The 22,550-nt window shown below is 48.9% G+C and overlaps 1 protein-coding gene across 1 annotated transcript; it reads right to left on the bottom strand.

The window, feature by feature from the left end:
* Positions 1-153: 153 nt before the first annotated feature.
* LY6G6F (lymphocyte antigen 6 family member G6F) lies at positions 154-22,115 on the bottom strand. The gene is made up of 6 exons (XM_035098704.3): positions 21,921-22,115; positions 13,396-13,674; positions 11,333-11,659; positions 7,290-7,428; positions 3,796-3,833; positions 154-451 (listed from the first exon to the last, which is right to left on the bottom strand). Exons 1-6 carry the CDS (start codon positions 22,090-22,092, stop codon positions 399-401), a joined length of 1,008 nt encoding a protein of 335 aa, XP_034954595.2. The 5' UTR covers positions 22,093-22,115; the 3' UTR covers positions 154-398.
* Between the last annotated feature and the right edge of the window lie 435 nt (positions 22,116-22,550).

Genomic DNA, 22,550 nt, shown 5'->3' with positions numbered 1-22,550 from the left:
TTGGCCCCGCCCCTTGCCCCCCTAATTTTGATCCTGGGTACTGTTGACATTACAACCGCTCCTGAAATCCTGATGCTGAAAGGGTGGCCTCCCCAAATATTTGACATGAGACCATGCAGGAAACTGCTTTAAATGAAAAACGGACACAGATAATAAGATTGCTTGCAGGGAGAACTGCTTTCTGTGCCTGATCCTTCCATCTACAAGCATTATGCAGGAATCTAGGAAAGGTTTGGCAAGGTGGAAAGTCTTCCCTGGAAGGACAGACAAAATCAGATGCCTGGAAAAAGTTTATGCTGGAGGGTCATAACAGCATACAAGCTCCACTAGGTATGGTCCAGGGTTGACTGACTCATGGGGAACCAGAGGCTTTCCCTCGCCACAGCAGCCATCTCTGATCAGGTCCTGACATTCACATAGACTTGTGATGTGCCGTCCAGCTTGGAAACACCTGTGAAAGGCATATACAGAGGGATGAGTCATTCTGTTTTTCACCTACAGGTAGGTAGCCGTGTTGGTCTGAGTCGAAGCAAAATAAAAAAATTCCTTCAGTAGCACCTTAAAGACCAACTAAGTTTATATTTTTGGTATCTGTTTATATTTTGGTATCTGGTTTATATTTTGGTATCTTCAGGTATCTGAAGAAGTGTGCATGCACACGAAAGCTCATACCAAAATATAAACTTAGTTGGTCTTTAAGGTGCTACTGAAGGAATTTTTTTATTTTGTTTTTCACCTGTGTATGCTCTGGGCTTCACAATCAAAATCCCGCGCAAGATAATTATATCAAAACAAGCTGTGTTTGCCACAGCCAGAATCAATTATGCAAGTGGTTGTGTTTGCTTAGTTTGCAAAATGCATTATTCTGCTCAGAATTTTGGGGAGGGCATCAACTACTATCTGCTTCTGTTTTGAAAATAAAAAATAAAACATTTCTCTGCTGAATTCTGTGTCTGATCACAAATTCCACATCCGCTGCGCGGTAGAATTGCAGAACTTACAGAGACATGGGAGCTAAAATATTTCCGCTCTCAGAAACCCTATAACGAAACATGTAGTGTGGCTCCACAGACAGACACAGAAGCGATAAACTATTGTCCTACCCCAGGCGCGAAGATCCGCACCACGGATTCAAACCGCAGGACTTCCCCAAAAGAATCCCAGGAACTGCATAGTTCCCACCTCCCAGCTACAAATCTCAGTACCCTTGACAAACTACAGTTCCCAGGCTTACCTTCCAAGTCCCGGACTGCAGAATCCGGGACCGGCAGCCCTGTGACACCGGAAGTTGCGTCAACGTAACTTCCGGTGTCACTTTGCCCTTCTATGGGCACCAAAAATGGCCGGCACCAGCTTCGAAAGTCACTTCTACGCATGTCAGGAAGTGCATCGACGCAACTTCCGGTGTCAGTCTGCCCATCTATGGGCACCAAAAATGGCCGCCGCCGACACTAGAAGTCACATCTATGCACTTCCGGGCATGCGTAGATGCAACTTTTGAAGCTGGCGGCGGCCATTTTTGGTGCCGGCAGGAGAAAATAACGGAGAAAAACGGGAGACGAAGTGATATGGGGGACCACCGGGAAAAGGTAAGTAAAAACGGGGGTTTCCCGGGGAAAACGGGGTACTTGGCAGATATGTTCCCAGGATTCTTTGGGGGAAGAAGCCATGTGCTTGAAAAGTATGAAGTACGCTTGAGTCCAGTTCACACAGAAAGCAGATGCGGTTCCTGGACAGGGCTGAGCCACTTCAGAGGGAGGTGGGGGACTGCGTAACTGGACGCTCTCTCACTTAAAAAAATAAACAGACTTGAGGAAACTTGAGTTTCTAAGATAACCTCTCACTTCTTTTAGTTCTGTATGTGCTGTGATTTTATTTTATTTTTAATGGGAAACCATGGATTCTACATATCTGCAATCTGACACACAGACCAGTGCAGGAACAATTTTACCACCTCATCAGTTATTTGTGCAGAGTCCGTCTTACTTGCCAAACACTCCCACCTATTGGATCACAAAATTATGGCACCCTATACTTCTTCTTTTTCACTCTTATTTATTTATTTATTTATTTATTACGAGGACCAGCTCTTGAAAGTAAAATAAAAATAAAAATAAAATGGATCCCTTTGAAAGAACAGTTTCCGGGAGCGTAACGTATATAAGACGCTATGTGCAACATTTAAAAGAAAATGGTTGATTATATAACTATGCTAAAAGTTTAACCCTTAAAATAGGAGCTGCAGAAAGCTGAGCCTAGCTCGCTCGGGGTACCATATTTTGGGGAAATTCAGGCGGACTCGGGAGAAAGCCTGTGTCTGCATATTTGGGCACAGAATCTGGCGACCGCCCTGGTTATCTTCAGGTCTTTGCCTAGCAAGAGCAGGTTGTATAATTGCTTTTCCGGGAGGCTTGCTAACCTCACCAGTATGGGATCCAGGATCTCCCTTCGAGCTTCTTCATAGAGGGGGCACCTGAAGAACAAGTGCTCTGGGCTTCCTATTTCCCCTAGTGGGCATACTTTTTCACTCTTTAGCAGAAGAAGCAGGAGGACTCCTGAATTAGCAGTGGAGCATGGGAAACTGCCTTATACTGACTCAGACAATTTGGTCCATCTAGCTCAGGACTGTCTACCCTGACCGGAGGTTCCTCTCCGGGGTTTCTCTGCCAATCCTACCTGCAGATGCAGAGGAATGAAGCCAGGATATTTGACTCTGCAAACACTGGGATTTGGCACTACCCCAGGGCTGGTGTACCCCATTTTGAAATAAGTGAAATAATAAGCATGTTCGTCGAAAGAGCTTCCCACGCAATCCAGAGTTTAAAGTTCCTCTGTATCCCATCCTACTGTTGGACAACCTACAACCCTCTCTGCTCCAACTCACTAGAACTCTCCCCTAGCCAACCCAGAATTCCTTGCTCCAGCTGCATTGCCAGCCACACCCCAATTTCCTTTGCACTTTCCACCCCCACCAAATCATCATCATCATCATCATCTTTACCATATTTTTCAGTGTCTAACACACCCCCATGTATAAGACACCCCTATTTTTGGGGGACTCCAAATTAAGAGAATGGGGGGGAGATTGCCCAGAGTTGTTGAGCTTTTTTTTACGGGGGTGGCCCATTCTTCTGGAGCTTTTTAAAGGGGGGATTGCCAAAAATCGCTCACCTGACTGACATATGCGTCGCAAGAGCCACGTATTGTCTGCTCCCTCGGTGGCAGAAGCCGGCAATTGCCCGCCCAATTGCTGCGGTGACAGCCAATCAACAACAGCCCTTGCCACAACCATCAATAACACGCCCAGTAGCCACTGACCATCTCCAATTTGCGGCAGCAACAAATCACACGTTGTCCCCCCCCCATGCACTATCTGTGTATAAGACGACCCCCAATTTTTAACATTCTTTTTTAATTTAAAAAACCTCATCATATACACGGAAAATTATGGTATATGCCAACCACCTGATCGGGTTGTCCCAGCCACTCTGCCAGGTTCCCCAGCAAAATATTACAAACGCTATAACTACAATAACATATTGTAATTTCCACACAATATCTTTTTTCTGTTTTGTTTTGTTTTCCAAATGGGTATTATTTCTTGCTCATTCTTCCTTTTTGTGTCTTACTCTGCACACTTGTAATTTTGCACGTTTTACTTTTCAATAAAGATTTTTTTAAAACAACAACAACAACACCACAATAAAACGTCAAATGTTCAAAACTTCCCTGCCTTCAGATGTCGAAACATCCTTGAGTGCAGGCACAAAAGCCAGAGATCCTCCGAGCACATACCTTTTCTGAGCTCCCCAAGGTGGGCTGGATGCTTCTGGCTGCAAGGAGAGATGGGAATCATAGAATCATAGAGTTAGAAGAGACCACAAGGGCCATCCAGTCCAACCCCCTGCCAAGCAGGAAACACCATCAAAGCATTCTTGACATATGCCTGTCAAGCCTCTGCTTAAAGACCTCCAAAGAAGGAGACTCCATCACACTCCTTGGTAGCAAATTCCACTGCCCAACAGCTCTTACTGTCAGGAAGTTCTTCCTAATGTTTAGGTGGAATCTTTTTTCTTGTAGTTTGAATCCATTGCTCCGTGTCCGCTTCTCTGGAGCAGCAGAAAACAACCTTTCTCCCTCCTCTATATGACATCCTTTTATATATTTGAGCATGGCTATCATATCACCCCTTAACCTTCTCTTCTCCAGGCTAAACATACCCAGCTCCCTAAGCCGTTCCTCATAAGGCATCGTTTCCAGGCCTTTGACCATTTTGGTTGCCCTCTTCTGGACACGTTCCAGCTTGTCAGTATCCTTCTTGAACTGTGGTGCCCAGAACTGGACACAGTACTCCAGGTGAGGTCTGACCAGAGCAGAATACGGTGGTACTATTACTTCCCTTGATCTAGATGCTATACTCCTATTGATGCAGCCCAGAATTGCATTGGCTTTTTTAGCTGCTGCACCACACTGCTGACTCATGTCAAGTTTGTGGTCTACCAAGACTCCTAGATCCTTTTCACATGTACTGCTCTCAAGATCATGTGAAGATCGACTCAAAAGGAAAGCAGAAATGCAGGTGTCCCCGTCCAGTGTCACCCACTGGCCAGCAGCGCAACGTGTCACATAGGTCTCATGCTCGCCATACATTAAAGGTAAAGGGACCCCAGACCATTAGGTCCAGTCGCGGACAACTCTGGGGTTGTGGCGCTCATCTCGCTTTACTGGCCGAGTTAACCGACGTTTGTCCGCAGACAGCTTTCAAGTCATGTGGCCAGCATGACAAAGCCGCTTCTGGCGAACCAGAGCAGCACACGGAAACACTGTTTACCTTCCCGCTGTTACCTATTTATCTATTTGCACTTTTTGGCGTGCTTTCAAACTGTTAGGTTGGCAGGAGCTGAGACCGAACAACAGGGGCTCACCCCGTCGCGGGGATTCGAACCGCCAACCTTCTGATCGGCAAGCCCTACACATTTACCACTTTAGTGACGCTTTGATGGCTGTAAGTTGTGCTTTAATGTAATTTTGATGGCTGAATGTTGTGCTTTAATGCTGTAACCTGTTCTGGGGACTTAGGGTAAAGGAAAGGTGTGGAACGAATAAAGAGACCAATAGATCACAGAGCTAACATCCTTAACAGTGTGCAGGATCCTCATGCAGTTTAAATGTCTCCCTGCTTGAAATCAAAAGTGGAATTTTACAGCTGCATCAGAAGAGTTGAGAACAAAAGGAGAGACCTCTCCAGAGTATCTCTGAGTCAGCAGAGCCGTAAGGCACAAAAGAAATCAGGAATAATTAACACGGACATAATATTTGATGAAGAATTAAAAGGACAACTGATGGAAATTAAAACCTCACACAGGAAATGGAAATTTATTTTCTTTTTGTGTATGGCGTGTTAATGTGAACGGTAACAATAAAATTTAATAATAAAAAAACACCTCACACAGGAAGAAGAAAGGAGAACTTCACTTGCGAACTTACAAACTACTATATGTGTTAATGCGAATTGAAATTAATTATTGTAGCTGTGGTATAAGGGTTTTTATCAATAATGGATTGTATTTGGTTTGAGTGATAGTCTGGAAGCAGATTTAAAGGGAATCTGACCTTGAAGTACAGCATGTGGGAAGTCACACAAAATTTGTAATTGGCTATGTAATTGATTTGTATTTGAATTGGTGTTGCTGTTTGGCATTAATATAATATGGCGCATATTGGATTTTTTGAAACTGAAAATTATTTTTTAAAAAAATTAACAAAACATATAAACGTGTGCAGGATGTGGGTTGAAGTGACCTGTGTCTGGTGTACAATAGGGGCTGGAAAGCTGTGGCCCAGAAGCCGATTGCAGGCCTTTCTGTGTGGCCCTCAGCACTCTCTCCAGACTGCCACCCCCTCACCAGTCCTGATTTGAATCCCCAAGTGGCTGGGATGTTCCCTTGAACTTGGCTGAGGCCTCTTTCCTCTTTTAACGGAGGACACAGTGGGGTGCCGGGGTGAGTACATCAGCTAGCCTACTGTGGTAAAATGTACATTTATTGAGCTGCCCTCCAACCCCGCCTACCACTGAATAGGAGCAGCATTTGTGCCTTTTCCTCCTAGAGGAACTGCTTCAGCCCCTGGGTCACTCTGTCCGGCTTTTTCTGCACCTTTCCCAGCTCTGCAATTCCCTTTTTTGAGATGCTGTGACCAGACCCATATACGCTTTTTCCAAACATGGCAGCCACACAGATTTGCACCATGGTGTGACAGTTTCAATTATTGATCCTTTTCCTTCTTATATTTCATGCAAGTTCACTGGGTCAGCTCTCAATCTTGCTCCTCGCTGGGTCCTTCAGACCAGCTATCTGCCTTTTCTTTTCTTTTTCTTTTATAAAATACCATTAATAAGAGACGCAGGTGGCGCTGTGGGTTAAACCACTGAGCCTAGGGCTTGCCGATCAGAAGGTCAGTGGTTCAAATCCCTGTGACGGGGTGAGCTCCCGTTGCTCGGTCCCAGCTCCTGCCAACCTAGCAGTTCGAAAGCACGTCAAAGTGCAAGTAGATAAATAGGTACCGCTCCAGGGAGGAGGTAAATGGCGTTTCCGTGTGCTGCTCTGGTTCGCCAGAAGCGGCTTAGTCATGCTGGCCACATGACCTGGAAGCTGTACCCCGGCTCCCTCGGCCAACAACGCGAGATGAGCGCCGCAACCCCAGAGCTAGTCACGACTGGACCTAATGATCAGGGGTCCCTTTACCTTTACCTTTACCATTAATAAACCAGCACAAGGACACTTACCTGTTTACACACCCATTCTTCACCTGGACACTCAAAACACACAAATGCCACCAATGCTTTGCAGAGGTGATGACGTCCCAAGTGCTGGCCAGTAGCCACTCTCCACAGCTGACTTCTGGCTCAAACCGACCGTGTTGGGAATGAGCAAAACTGGTTCTACAGGACTTAATGCAGTTCGTGGAAAGTTTCGTTTGTATTGAATGCAACAAGGACCCTTTGAAACCAGCCCCGCTTGGTTTACCAGCTCTGTAGCATCTTTTCTGACCAGCAACAACTCCCTATGGCAGGCATAGGCAACCTTGGCTCTCCAGATGTTTTGGAACTACAGCTCCCATAATCCCTGACCACTGGCCCTGTTAGCTAGGGATCAGTACAGTAGCTAGGGAGCTGTAGTTCCAAAACATCTGGAGAGCCAAGGTTGCCTATGCCTGCCCTATGGCCTCGATCCAAGGTCTTCCCTTCCTCTTGATGCTCACCAGCCTGGTCAGGACAATTCTCCACTTACCGACAGCTTCTCCATAGCAGCACTCCCAGCACGAATATGATTAGAGACTGGAACGTGACACAAACAGCCAGCGGGATCCAGGTGCCCCCACTTCCTTCACTTTCTGGGCATGGAGGCGTTAAGCAACCTTTTACTTTTCCTACAGGAGAGAACAAGGCCATGAAATCCTGGCTCCAGCTCCCCCCCCCCCAGTGCACCAGAGAATGTTGGTACTAGAGTGTCAGGATCAGGTCTGATGCGGCGCGGTGCCGGAAATGGCTTCTGCAAATGTGTAGATGTCATTTCCGGTGCACTTCCGGGTCGGTGCGACACCAGAAATAGCTTGTGCGCATGCGTATGGGAGCTCGTTCCCCCACACTATGGCCGGTGCATGCGCACAAGCTATTTCTGGTGCCACGCCGACCCAGAGATGGGCAACCGCACCGCGGTGCGCCAGTAAGAGCAGGCGGCGGGGTTATCAGGGGCTGCACAATTGGCTCACGCAGGCCGCATTTGGCCCCCAGGCCGTAGTTTGAGGACCCTGGTGGAACCGGCCCAAAGCCGGGTAAGTTTGGGGACCCCTGGTCTACACTGACTGGCAGCAGCAGATTTCAGGTAGGGGACAGTCCTATTCCTTTCCGGTGACTGAACCTGGGACCTTTGGCATGCAAAGCAGATGCATGCCCTGTTACTGAACTCGGGGTTCCTTTCCAGAATACTGGTACTATTAAACAATACAGTGTTGACCAGCTGATGCATTAGTGGGGGACACGATTCAAGCATTGGATCTAGGACCCCTCCAGACGTCTTTTTAAATTGTGCATTAGTGGTGATTTGTGCTCATGGTAGTTTTGGAGTAGGTCTATATTATCCTGCTCTCAATACAGCTTGCACCTGCAAAGGTTTTGGGGCAGACACGCGGCTTCGTTTCCAGTTGGTTGCATGTTCCACACAGCTTCCTGATAAAATTCCATTAACTTTTGATATCACGAACATTCCAGAGGTTTTGCTTTTTTGTTGTTTTTGTCTCTCATTTTGTTGTGCTGAAATGCAAAAGTGCACCACTAGATGGCAATGGCACCATAAGTAACGGTCCCAGCAGAACACTGCAGAACCAATAAAGCAGAATTATGTGTGGATGGTCAGGAATAAATCTAACCGAATGCAAGATGACTACTGTACATACACACCAAATGCAGGCAACGCGCAACTTATGCATATTTAACTTGTGCACCTTCAACTTTAGGCTTTTTTTTTTTTACAAAGGGTTCAGAAAGCCAGTGAGTGTCCAGGGGGAAGGACCTTAGCAATCCCACCCACCACTGAATACAAACAATTTTGGCTATGCATGCTAACCGCGGAACGTAACCCCCACCTAAGTTGTGAATCACCTATATTTAAAGCACATCCCCACCCCAAGAATCCTGGGAACAGTAGTTTACCCCTCACAAAGCTGTATTTCTCAGCACCCTTAAAAAACTACAGTTCCCAACATTCTCTGGGGTGTGTGGAAATCTGCTTTGAAGGTAAGGTGTGCAAGCAGCCTATGATTGCACCAATAAAGGTAAAAAGGTAAAGGACCCCTGGACGGTTAAGTCCAGTCAAAGGTTACTATGGGGTTGTGGCGCTCATCTCCCTTTCAGGCCGAGGGAGCTGGCATTTGTCCACAGGCAGCTTTCTGGGTCATGTGGCCAGCAGGACTAAACCACCTCTGGTACAATGAGACACCGTGGCGCAGGGCCGTCTTAAGCATACCCGGTGCCCTGGTGCGATCCCTCTGGTGCCCCCCCTTTCCCAGAGTTGACACCCCCCCACTGGCGGTGGCGGCGGGAGCTGCGTGGGGCTCGGTGGTGATGTCTTCATCGCCTTGCGCTGCCGCCGCTGCGGCACCGCTGGCCGAGCTTCTGGGTGAGGCGCTAGGGCGCCCGACGGCTCGGCGGTGCCCGTGACCTCGCTCGTGGGGCTCTACTGCAGCGCCGGCAGCAGCGCAGCCAGAGCCGCCGCCGCAGCAGGAGCCAGAGCCGGAGCTGAGCCGGGCGCGCAGCTGGCCGCTAGCCTGGCCGCCTTCTACACGTGCTTCCAGCCGGCCCGAGGCAAAGCTGGAGCCGGAGCGGCACCGGAGCAGCGGCAGCGGCAGCAGCGCCTGGAGATCAGTGCTGGCAAGAAGCCATACGGGCCATGCCGACAAGCGCCGGAAGGTGGGCTCTGCAGAGCGAAGCAGGGTCCTAGTGCCCCTGCTCCGCTTGCTTTGCTCCCTGCTCTCCCGTGAGCGGCGTGGCTGGCGGAGGGAAAAAGGAGGCCGCCGCGCAGCTCCCCCACTTGCTGGGGCGCCCCTCAGCGCCCCCTGAGCACCCAGGCGCCATGGTGCTGCGCCACCGGGGGTCTACCTAGAGCGGAAACCAGAGCACACGGAAATGCCGTTTACCTTCCCGCCACCTATTTATCTGCTTGCACTGACGTGCTTTCGAACTGCTAGGTTGGCAGGAGCAGGCAGGGCCGTCTTAAGCACATCTATCACCATGGTGCAAAGGTCCCTCCAGCGCCCCCTCCCTGAGCAGCAGCAGCGCAGAAGCAGGAGGGCTGCGCTTGTCTCCGGTCCCGAGCCTCCAGGGGCGCCTCTGCAAGTCCTGTCAGGGGCGCTTCTTCCCGCCGCGGCCCCGGGAACCCGAACCGGTCCAGGCACCGTGGAGGGGAGCCTTGAAGGTGTTTTCCGGTTGCTGCCTCCTCCCCCCTCCCTGTCCCCATTGACTGATGTTCTCCTGCTACGAGGAGACAGTGCAGCTGATGGCCAACTACTTGCAGCACCGTCTCGGTTGCGCCACGCTGCCACCCAGCCACACGGCCAAGATGCTGCGCCGGGAGGCTGATGAGCTGGAGAGTCGTGAGCGGCCGTTCTTCCACAGCGCCTGCACGGCGGCTGCCTTGCCCCAGGAGCTGGGCCGGGTGGCGGCACAGATGGAAGCCTAGGGCGGCCTCAACTGGGGGCCGGGTGGTGGTGCTGGCCGTGTTTGCCGGCAACTTAGCGGCGCTGGCCGAGCGCGGCATTTGCGATGAGATGGCCGCTGTGGCGGAGGCGCTGGCCGCCTACTTGGCCGGGGAGAAGTGAGAGTGGCTGGAGGCGCACAGCAGCTCGGTAAGCGCACGGTGGCGGCCCACCAATGCTGGGGCGCCCCCTAGTGGCCGGGCGCCCTGGCGCATTGCGCCACCCAGCCCAGGCCTAGAGACGGCCCTGGGAGCAGGAACCGAGCAACGGGAGCTCACCCCGTCGTGGGGATTCAAACCGCCGACCTTCTGATCAGCAAGCCCAAGAGGCTCAGTGGTTTAGCCCACAGCACCACCGGCTGTTACTGCAACAATAACATGTTGCAATCTACAGCCGTGCAAACATGTAGCCTTTGAAACACACAGGAGTCATTTCTTCACAGGGCGCTTTTGTACTAAGCAGCTTGAGACTGTACATACCTTTGTGCAATAACATTGCCTAAAGCACCAGCTACTTTCTGTGTTGTCTGTACACAGACTTAGGTGTGTTTTCAAACTAGTGTGCCACGGGGCTCTCTGTTCCCTCCCCTCAGTTAGTGATTCCGCAGCCCTTTCAAATATATGCATACAGTCATCAATATCTCAGAACTTTAGCTACCCCCTCCCTAGCAAGCGCATTCCTTGCAAAGTAGCCCAAATACAGGTGAAACTCGGAAAATTTGAATATTGTCGAAAAGTGCATTTATTTCGGTAATGCAACTTATTTTTTTATTTTTATTTTAATCTTTACAAATGCTTATTTTTGGAAATTCCACAGTAATAAAACAAATAGTTACAATAACACAAAAATAAACAAAAATAAAAATCGCTATTACATTTCATGAATTCCATTCCGTTTATAATTGACCCGCCTAATGACAAATAATTACAATTACAACAAATAAAGCCTGACATATCTTGCTTTGCATGTCATGCATCTATCTCATATATTGGTTTCACCTTTTAAGTTGCATTACTGAAATAAATGCACTTTTCGATATTCTCATTTTCCGAGTTTCACCTGTACCTAGAAAGCCCCTTACCTTGAGGAAACGGCAGCCAACCGCAGCAGCCGCACGAATCCTGTCCCCTCGCCGTCAAACGGAAGGTGATCTCCTGCTTCTCTGCAAAGCTGCACTTCATTCTTCTCTCTTTGGTCTCCTTCCCTTCCCTCAAGCAAATGTGGAGCTGAGATGCCCTTTGACCTTTGAAGATGCTGTAGCCTCCCTCCTTCTCGCCTTGCTCCCGGAGAGCTTTCTTGCCTTCCCACCAGCTCACCACAGGAATGCCTGATTCCTTGCTCAAGAAAGAGCAGCTCAGGACATAGCACACAAGATCGGACCTTCTGCTCTCCAGCATCCACTTATTGCCTGGATGGGGAAAGAAACATCTCTGATGTGCCATGTTCACTGCCAGAAGCATTCGGAACTGGGACAGGAGGTGAGACGGTCTTGGGGCCTCTCTCTTCGTTGCCAGGGATCCAGGACTGGCTGGTTCAGAGGCAGGAGGGTCCGCTAGGGTAGGGCTGGCCTAGCCAGCTCATTATCCCACCAATGGCAGTGGTTATTGGGAATAGGGAACATAGGAAGCAGGGCCGTCTTTAGCAGGTGTGGTGCCAGGGTACAAATATCCGCTCAGCGCCCCCAAATTACCACGGATAGTGAGGTGTGTGTGTGTGAAACTGCGCACTGCCAGCCATGGGGAGGGGTGTGCACAACTCTTCCCCCCCCATGCCACTGCGGAAGAGCAATCCCCATGGAGGCTTGAGAAGGAAGCTGCACGCCCGCCAGCCAGCCATATGTTTGATGGGGTGCAGCTAGCGGGCATGCAGGGAAAGTGGAGGCCGCTGGCAAAGCCACGCAGCTCCCCCACTTGCTGGGGCGCCCCTGAGAGGCCGCCGCCCTGGCGCAACGAACCACTAAGCCGTATTGGAAAGACGGCTCTGATAGGAAACGGCCTTATACTGAGTCAAACCATCGGTCTATCTATTTCAGCATCGCCTACACTGACTGCCAGGGCCGGCCCTATGATGAGACAGAGCGAGGCAGCCGCCTCAGGCGGCAGATGCTGAGAGGTGTGGAGCGGAGAGAACATTGTTGTGCCACTTTGCCTGCTCTGCCCCTCCCAAGCTATTCCGCTGCCCTCAGGTGCGGCAGAGGCATAGGAGCCAACTCCTAGGGGCTGAGGTCCCTTCACACACACCCAATAAAATATTTGAGGGGGCGCTCATCCTGCCACAAAGATAAGAGGCATTGCCAATTAAATGGTGCGTGTGTACTGAATCTTGTGATTGATTATGTGGGGATTACCTTACTCCCCCACCGCCCCCCCTTTTTAAATTCAAGTTGGCACTCCTGGCCCTGGGTCCAGTTCCAAAGTAAGATTTAACTTGGTAGACTTCTGTACATTTAAGGAGGAGGGGAGGCACCACCTTGTCGTCTGCTTCAGGCAGAAAAATATCTTGGACCAGCCTTACTGAATGGCAGTGGCTCTCCTGGATTTCAGGCAAGGATTTTACCCAGTCCTGCCTAGAGAAAACAAGGATTGAACTGAGCTACAGTCTTATGGCCAGTGCTTTTTTTCTAGGGAGACGCAGGGGCACGCATACCCCTAAACATTTTGTGAATCTAACTTTGTGCTTATTGAGGGGCAGTTTTTCAATATGAGTAGGAAAATGAGGGTAACCCTAAACATTTTTAAAGAAAAAACCACTGCTTATGGCGCTATAGAAAGGGGTCAGAATAATATAGGAGCAGGGGATTAGAGAATTTAAATGTATTTTATTATTTTTCCATAAGACAATATACATACATACATACATACATACATACATACATACATACATACATACATACTCTGCCCATCTGGCTGAGTTTCCCCAGCCACTCTGGGCGGCTCCCAACAGAATAATAATAATAATAATAATAATAATAATAGTAATAGTTGTTGTTGTTATTATTATTATTATTATTAATCAATAAAACATCAGACTATAAAAACATCCATAAACAAATGTCATAAATACTCCACATATTAGGAAAACAATAACAGGTATGAGGGGGTCCCTAAGTGCGTTTTCAGTCTCATTTAATGCTGGTCCACTCACCTGTGATGACCACCAGGTCGTAATAATTGCCCGAGCTGCACCAGTATCTGCCGTGATCGCTGTCCGTCACATTGCTAAACCGAAGGGAGTAATTTGGAAGCATGCTGAGTCGATCCCAGGCCTCTGGGAGACGAGACACGGGGCTGTTCTCCGGCTTCGAAAAGAGAGGGGTGGGTCTGCCTTGCTGCTCATGGTACCAGGAGACTTCCCCGCGTTCGCCAGAGCAGGACGGACATGAGCATGGCAGCTCCTGCGAAGAGCCTTTCTCTGCATATATCACTTGGGGGGGGGAGAGAAGGCTTCATTAGGCCCCAGAAGGTTAAGATACACAAGAGAGACACCTCAGATGTTTTGGACCACAGCTCACATCACCCAACATGGCCAACAACAAAGGATTTTGGGAGCCTGCAGTCCACCACACCTGGAAGACACGCCATTGGTAACCCCCTGAACTGGCATTGCCATATCTAGCATTAAAAACAGAAGAAGCTGCATTGTTTGGAGTCGTACCATTGGATTTGGGAGGGGTGGAACAGGACATTCTCTTAAAAGTTTGTTTTTTGGTCAGGCTCCCCCTGAGAGTGGACATTGGTGAACCTCAGCTGGATAATGTTAAGTGAGATGCCCTTCCACGGGTGGAGAATTTCAGCCAACACTGTGGCTCCCACCCGGCCAATTTTAAGATTGCCATGGGCTTGGCCTCTGCTCATTACAGCCCTCCTCATTGAGCCTGTCACCTCCAACATCCACAGCTATGCCCTAGCAACAGTGTTTTGTTCAGTATTACAGAGCCAAATCACTCAAACCACACCTGCCAAGTTGCTGTCAGAGAAATAAGGGACCGGGCCGGAAATAGCAGACTGGAAGTAGCGCTGCCGCCATTATGGAACTGGGCGGAGCATGCTCAGAAGTGACTTTTGATGCTGCTTTGCCCAGTTCCAAAATGGCCACCGCGCCAGAAGTCGCACTGCAGCCATTTTGGAACTGGGCAGAGCAGCATCAAAAATCGCTTCTGAGCATGCTCCGTCCAGTTCCAAAATGGCCGTCACGCCAGAATAAACCAGGGGAAAACAAAAATAAATCCGTTTTTTCAGCTAGGAACAGCTGGAAAATGGGGATTTCCTGGGGGAAACGGGAGACTTGGCAGCTAAGACTCAAACCGAGAGAATTTTTCAGAGAATATTCCCACCCCCTTGCCTTCCCAAGAACTGTTGGAGAACAATTCCCCTCCCCCCACAAACATACACACCGCTTGCTTCCTGCCCCACCCTCCGGCCAACTGAAAATAATGTGGAGAAATGTGGAAGGCCATTTGACCAGTGCGGCCCCCAGGGTGAGCCTCGGCCATCCTATGAATAATTCCTTCAAATTATACAATCGGAATCATTGAGTGGGAAGGGTTCCTGTGGGCAAGTCCAGAGCTATAGCCTCCACAGCAGCCTCTCCTTGAAGACCTCTAGCAAACTGCTCCCATTGCCAATTTTTTCCTAGCCTTAAAGAGTTTCTCCTACTACTTAAACCTACTCTCCTGCAACCTTAGATCTTGCCCAGCAGCTCTTTGGGTTTTGGAAGAATCCATTTGTGTGTGTGTGTGTGTGTGTGTGTGTGTGTGTGTGTCTTTTTCCCCCTGCAGTCTTAATAGTCCTTTCCCAGCATGGTGCAACACACCAGCAGAGCCAGTCCCAGACCTTCCAAGAGTTCCTTCTGTCCAGGATGTACAGGAGCTGTCCTGGTTTCTGATTTGATCCCGGAATGTCCCGCTTTTCCTTAGGACATTGCTATTTTCATTGGAGAAATGTTGGAGGGTATGGAGTTATAAACACACACACACACCCCAAGCCAAGGAGATGAGTAACTATACAACCTGTAGAAGACATCTGAAGGCAGCCCTGTATAGGGAATGTTGTGTATTGAGTCAAAGGATTTTATATCTGTATTATTATTGTCTGTATTTGCATTAGGATAAAGTAACTGCCTTTTGGTTCCAGAGGGTACAGCTACTATTGGTTCATTTAAGCTGCTGTATTTGGATCCTCTGTCTTATTGGTTTCCTCCAAAAGGCAGCACTGTGATTGCTTGATATTGTTCCCTCCAAAATGTATCCCTTCCTAGCTAGTCCCCTGTCCCTATAAATGTAGCTTTCCTCTCCTCAGTCTTGAGTCTTGTTCACTTAAATAAAGAGCTGTTACTAGAGAACTGTCTCCAGCATGTTTTGTCAAGAGAGCTGAAATCACAAACCCCACGTCACAACAACTGGCGACGAAGGTGGGATCCGGAATGCTGAGGAGCGGTTAAATACAACCCTGCCTCAGAGTCCGGATTGCAGCTGAGAACAAGACTCACTGGCCAGCTGAGAAGACGACCCTGCCCGCTAGGACAATGGAGAGTCCAAGGGTATTGGAGCCCTTCCAGCCATCAGAACCCCACACCTGGGAAGACTACGTCGAACGCTTCGAGTTCTTCGCAGTGGCTCAAGGGATCACCGATGCCAGCAAAAGAAGGGCCACATTCCTGAGCTACTGTGGGCCCGAGACCTTCAAGCTAGCCAAGGCATTACTTGCTCCAGCGAAGCTGAGTGAGACGTCTCTCCAAGATATTCTTGCCTGCCTAACAAGCCACTTGGCGCCTACTGAGACCAAGATGGCCCGGCGGATGGAGTTCCATAAGAGGCAGCAGCATGCTGGGGAGTCTGTATCCGCATTTCTGGCTGAACTCCGGAAGCTCGCTCAGCACTGCGGCTTCCAAAATCTGGAAGAGACTCTCCTGGATCGGTTTATTGGTGGTCTGAGCAGCAAGAAAGCCAGAAGACGCATCGTGTCTAAAGAAGAGGTTACCCTTGCTTCAGCCTTGAAGGAGGCCACCACCATGGAGAATTATGAAAGAGAGGAGCTTGATGCCAGTCGCAAGGCCACTAAGCCACAGATAGAAGTTGCGCATGCCATGGACGAGCTAGAGGCTACTCCGAGCCAGAGCCCAGTCCGTGGGGTCGAGTTGGTGCGTCAGGCCTGCACAGTGCACAAAGATCGCGGAGGCAGTTGCCCAGGTTGTGGCGGAAACCATGGGCGGAAGAGTTGTCGTTTCAGGGATGCTATGTGCCGGATGTGCGGGAAGACAGGTCACATCACCAGGGTCTGTAGATCAGCGGCGTCAGGAGCAACAGGAGCACCTATACTGGAGCATCGCAGACCGCCCACAGCAACTCATTTTCGAAAGGACTGCCACTACATAACGGAGATCAACGGGAGGGCCGTGCAGTTTCCAGCGCAAGGCAAGGCACACGTCAAGGTGAAGATTGAGGGTCAGCAGTGCGACATGGAGGTGGACTCTGGATCTGCATTCACCATTGTGTCGGACCAGACCGCGAAGACATTCTTCTCCAGGGGTAAGTTGCCCCCTCTGGAACCCTTCCCGGCAACCTTGCAGTCGTACTCAGCAGGCCGCATCCATGTTATGGGAATGTGTGCCGTGAGAGTACAGTTCCGGGACAAACAGGCTGTACTCAAACTGGTGATTGCGAAGGGCAGTCGCCCCAGTCTCCTGGGCACTGACTGGTTCCCCGCCCTGGGACTGAGTATCTCAGGGCTTAATTCAATCCAAACCTGCCCTGAGATGAGTGAGACATTATGCAAGGAATTTGCTGGTCTCTTTAATGGAAAACTGGGTTGTTATAAAGGGCCCCCAGTTGACTTCGAGTTGGACCCCGGGGTGTCCCCAATCCGACTCAAACCAAGGCGAGTGCCATTTGCACTGCAACCCAAGATCGAGGCAGAGCTGGATAAATTGGTCAAGCAAGGAGTTCTCTCACCTGTGGACTCTGCTAAGTGGGAGACTCCAATCGTCACGCCCCTTAAAGCAAATGGGGAAGTCAGAATATGTGCAGATTACAAATGTACTATCAATAAGGCACTCAGGGGAAACTCATACCCCATTCCAGTCGTATCACATCTGTTGGCTAAACTGGCTGGGGGCAAGGTGTTCGCCAAAATTGACCTGGCACAAGCTTACCAACAGCTGCCAGTAACCCCACAATCAGCGGAAGCACAGACTATTGTCACACATAAAGGGGCGTTCAGAGTTAACAGATTACAGTTCGGAGTTTGTGTGGCCCCAGGGATTTTTCAAGGGCTCATGGAACGCCTGTTAAGGGGTCTGCCGGGGGTCTTGCCATTTTTTGATGACGTTTTGATTGCTGGAAAAGACCCACAGGAACTGGTTGCGCGTGTCCGTGCAGTGTTGCTCAAGTTCAAGGAGGTGGGGTTGCAACTGAAAAAAGAAAAATGCAGTTTTGGGGTGCCAACTGTGGATTTCTTGGGGTTTAAAATTGATGCATCAGGCATCCCCCCCACAGATGCTAAGATTAAGGCCATCATCGAGGCACCACGACCACAGAACAAGACGGAGTTGCAGTCATTCCTGGGACTTATTAACTTTTATCATTCATTCTTACCCCAGAAAGCTTCGGTAGCTGAACCATTACATAGACTTTTGCAGAAAAAGAATGTGTGGCGCTGGGGGCGGGAGCAGCAGAAGGCTTTTGACTCCTTGCGAGAAATGCTGAGTAGCAGGAGCGTCCTTGCTCATTATGATGAGTCGAAGCCGCTGGTCCTGGCATGTGATGCCTCTCAATACGGCCTGGGGGCTGTGCTGAGTCATAGGGAACCGGATGGGTCGGAAAAGCCCATCTCTTTCTATTCCCGTACATTGTCACCCACGGAGCGCAACTATGCTCAAATTGATAAAGAGGCACTAGCAATTGTGTCAGGAATCAAAAGGTTCTATGATTATTTGTACGGTCGCCATTTCTCCATTGAAACGGACCACAAACCACTGTTAGGGTTGTTCAACCCAAACAAACAAACGCCACAAATTCTCTCCCCCAGAATGTTGCGTTGGTCAATATTCCTGAATGGGTTCCAGTACACCTTGACCCATGTGCCGGGGAAACAGTTGTGCCACGCTGATGCGCTGAGTCGATTGCCCCTTCCTGGCGGGAGCAATGAGGATCCTGCTCCGGCGGAGCACATTATGATGCTAGAAACACTTCCTGGGGCTCCTGTAACAGCTACTGATATAGCTGAGAAAACGAGGAAAGATGCTGTTCTCTCCCGTGTGCTCACTTGGGTGGGGAGGGGGTGGCCAGGTGGTCCGCATGAAGAAAAATTCAGGCCTTATGCGACAAGGCAGCACGAATTGTCCATGCATAAGGGTTGTCTCCTATGGGGAGATAGGGTGATAATCCCAGCACCACTGAGAAACAGGGTTCTTGAGACGCTTCACATGGGACACCCGGGAATGGTCAGGATGAAGTCGCTAGCCCGATGTTATGTGTGGTGGCCTGGAATGGACCAGAACATAGAACAATGGGTACGAACATGCAAGGCATGCCAAGAGGTGCGGCCAGAAGTGGCCAGAGCACCAGTCCACTGGTGGGAGCAGTCCAGGACTCCCTGGAGCCGGCTGCACATAGATTTTGCTGGGCCATTCCAAGGGAAGGTCTTTTTGGTTATCGTTGATGCATATTCCAAATGGTTAGAAGTGGCGATGGTCCCTAGCATGGCATCAGCTGCCGTAATCAAGGTGTTGAGGCAGCTATTTGCTACCCACGGGTTACCTGAGACCATTGTATCAGATAATGGGGCAGCTTTTGTATCCCAAGAATTCAGGGCATTCTTGGCTGATAACTTTATAAGAGGGGTCATATCCGCGCCCTTTCACCCATCCTCCAATGGGCAGGCTGAGCGCATGGTAAGAACAGCCAAAGAATCCATTGCGCGCTTAATGGAGGGTAACTGGTCGGCTCGCATTGCGCGAATGTTATTTTTGCAGCATGCGACGCCGTGTACTGCGACGGGCAAGTCGCCAGCCGAGCTGCTCTTAGGTAGAAGACTGGTAACGGTGCTGGATTATGTCCACCCAGATAAAATGCCAAACCGTAATTCAAGAGCAACCCCCCAGGCTGAGACTGACACAACAAGGTATCTCGCCCCTGAAGATCTGGTCTGGGTGAGGAACTATTCACGAGGTCCGCGGTGGGTGGCCGGTGTGATCACCCGGGCTAGTGGACCTGTGTCCTATTATGTGACCTTGGAAAATGGGCAAGTTTGGAAGAGACATATAGATCAGCTGAGGCGCCGGGCGCTCAGCAGGGAGGAGCCAGATAATTCATCCCTGGCTAATGACGCACAGCTGCAAGACCAGAGTGAAAATGGTCCAGAGGTACAGTCACCAGGGGCTTCAGCAAATGAACCAGGGTCTGCTAGTCCTCATGATGACGAGGTACAGGTCGGGGACCCTGAGATGTCTGGGACTCCATCTGTTCCTGATGAAACCCCTATAGCAGCCCCTCCACCACAGGTAACACCCAATCCAGAACCTGCAACACCTGTTGTCAGGAGATCAGGTAGAAGTTGTAGGACCCCACAGTACCTGAGGGATTACGTCTGCTGTGCTCACTAGGGGGGGAGGGGTGTTGTGTATTGAGTCAAAGGATTTTATATCTGTATTATTATTGTCTGTATTTGCATTAGGATAAAGTAACTGCCTTTTGGTTCCAGAGGGTACAGCTACTATTGGTTCATTTAAGCTGCTGTATTTGGATCCTCTGTCTTATTGGTTTCCTCCAAAAGGCAGCACTGTGATTGCTTGATATTGTTCCCTCCAAAATGTATCCCTTCCTAGCTAGTCCCCTGTCCCTATAAATGTAGCTTTCCTCTCCTCAGTCTTGAGTCTTGTTCACTTAAATAAAGAGCTGTTACTAGAGAACTGTCTCCAGCATGTTTTGTCAAGAGAGCTGAAATCACAAACCCCACGTCACAACAGGGAAGTTTCTAAAATGTTTAATGTTTTATTATGTTTTTATATACAGTGATACCTTGGTTCTCGAACTTAATCCGTTCTGGGAGTCCGTTTGATTCCCGAAACGGTTCGAAAAACCAAGGTGCAGCTTCCGATTGGCTGCAGAAGCTTCCTGCATTCAATCAGAAGCCGCAGAAGCCGCGTCCGACATTCATCTTCCAAAAAATGTTCGCAAACTGGAACATTCACTTCCGGGTTTGCGGTGTTCGGAAGCCGGTTTGTTCAGGAGCCAAGCCATTTGAGTACAGCGGTACCTCGTGTTAAGAACTTAATTTGTTCCGGAGGTCCATTCTTAACCTGAAACTGTTCTTAACCTGAGGTACCACTTTAGCTAATGGGGCCTCCTGCCACTGCCGCGCTGCCGCTGCGCGATTTCTGTCCTCATCCTGATGCAAAATTCTTAACCCAAGGTACTATTTCTTTTTTTCTTTTTTTAAAATAATTTTTTATTGGTTTTACAGAAAAACACAACACTTTAAACACAAAAAATACAAACAAAAATAACAAGAAAAAATAACATTACAAAAACAACAATAAGAAACACAAAATTCAAAAAACCATAATTCTTTTCCTTTAACATTGTAAAAAGGGACTTCCTCGAGTTCCCTCTGTCTGCGGTTCATTTCTCCTTTATCTTTAGCAATTTCCAATTCATTGTTTAAAATTCCTTGCAATTTCAAATCTCTCATACATCCATTTACTTAACATAATTCTCAAACCCGCAGTTTCTATAAACTTCTAAATCTAATCTCAATATACAATTTTACCATATTTTTTAAAATAAACTTTAAAATCTTTCCACTCTTCTTCTGTCACTTCTTCTCCCCGGTCGCGTATTCTCCCGGTCATCTCAGCCAGTTCCATGTACTCCATCATTTTCATTTGCCAATCGTCCACTGTTGGTAATTCTTGGGTCTTCCAGTTCTTGGCTAGTAATACTCTTGCCGCCGTTGTGGCATACATAAAAAATGTAACATTTTTCTTGGGAATCTCTTTTCCAATTATACCCAATAGAAAGGATTCTGGTTTCTTGATAAATGTGTTTTTCAACACTCTCTTAAGTTCATTATAAATCTTCTCCCAGAAATCCCTTACTAGTGGGCAAGTCCACCACATATGATAAAAAGATCCTTCCTCTTTCCCGAAGTACTATTTCTGGGTTAGCGGAGTCTGTAACCTGAAGCGTCTGTAACCCGAGGTACCACTGTACCAAGGTACCACTGTATGTTGGAAGCTGCTCAGAGTGGCTGGGACAATCCAGCCAGATGGGCAGGGTATAAATAAGACATTTATTATTATTATCATCATCATCATCAATGATGATGATGGAATAGGATGCCCCTATTTTCATCAGCAAAATGTTGGAGGGTATGCAATCCGGTGTTCCTGCTAGTGTGTTTGCACCATGCCAACCAGCCCACCACCTCTCCCCTCCCAGTAAGCAACAGCGACCCACCTGCCAGGAAGCTATGGCAGTACCCCCACCACACCCAGGAAACTGCTTCTGATGTCTCCCCAGCAGAGCTGCCTGGCACCGCTTCCACCCCCTCCAATCCCAAATATATGCAAACCAGCCCATCACTTCTATCTCTAGATCCATGGGTTTTCATTAACGTCATTATTCCTGTCTAAAATAAATGCAATTCAGAAAGTTGGGAGAGGAATCTTACGTTCAGCACCACCAAGCTGCAAGAAGATGGCAGCCACAGCAGCAAGGGCAGCCTTGAAATTCTGAGGGCCACCATCCATTTTGGAGGGGAGATGTCTCTGGTTGGACATTGCAGGGAGCAGAATGCGTTCTTCTACCATCTGGGTTCTTACGGTGGTGTTTTGTTGACTCATACGCTGTATTTATTTTATTTCTTTCAAACATAAACTGCTGAGGCATCAAAGGAAGGCAAAGAATACAGACATCAAGCTATATCTACATCCGACATACCCTGAGGGTACTGGTAGGATGGCTTATCAATAAGGGCATGAATTTGTTTGTTGTGGGGAAGGCGGAAGTAGCAGGAGGGAGATGATATATATATAGAAAGACCATCATAGAATCATAGAGTCAGAAGAGACCACAAAGGCCATCCAGTCCAACCCCCTGCCAAGCAGGAAACACCATCAAAGCATTCTTGACAGATGCCTGTCAAGCCTCTGCTTAAAGACCTCCAAAGAAGGAGACTCCACCACACTCCTTGGTAGCAAATTCCACTGCCCAACAGCTCTTACTGTCAGGAAGTTTTCCCTAATGTTTAGGTGGCATCTTCTTTCTTGTAGTTTGAATCCGTTGCTCCGTGTCCGCTTCT

This window comes from Zootoca vivipara, chromosome 2 (genome assembly GCF_965207765.1).
Source record: "Zootoca vivipara chromosome 2, rZooViv2.hap1.1, whole genome shotgun sequence".
In the NCBI taxonomy this organism is placed as follows: domain Eukaryota; kingdom Metazoa; phylum Chordata; class Lepidosauria; order Squamata; family Lacertidae; genus Zootoca; species Zootoca vivipara.
The sequence above is the reverse complement of the archived record's forward strand: the minus strand, read 5'-3'. Positions and strand labels throughout refer to the sequence as shown.

Coding starts and splice junctions, on each gene's coding strand:
- LY6G6F (XM_035098704.3), bottom strand. CDS start 22,092: ATGAGTCAACAAAACACCACCGTAAGAACCCAGATGGTAGAAGAACGC. Junction 11,660..13,395: donor CGACCTGGTGGTCATCACAG/GTGAGTGGACCA, acceptor TTCCCCATCCAG/GCAATAAGTGGATGCTGGAG. Junction 7,429..11,332: donor TTGGCTGCCGTTTCCTCAAG/GTAAGGGGCTTT, acceptor TCTCTCCTGTAG/GAAAAGTAAAAGGTTGCTTA.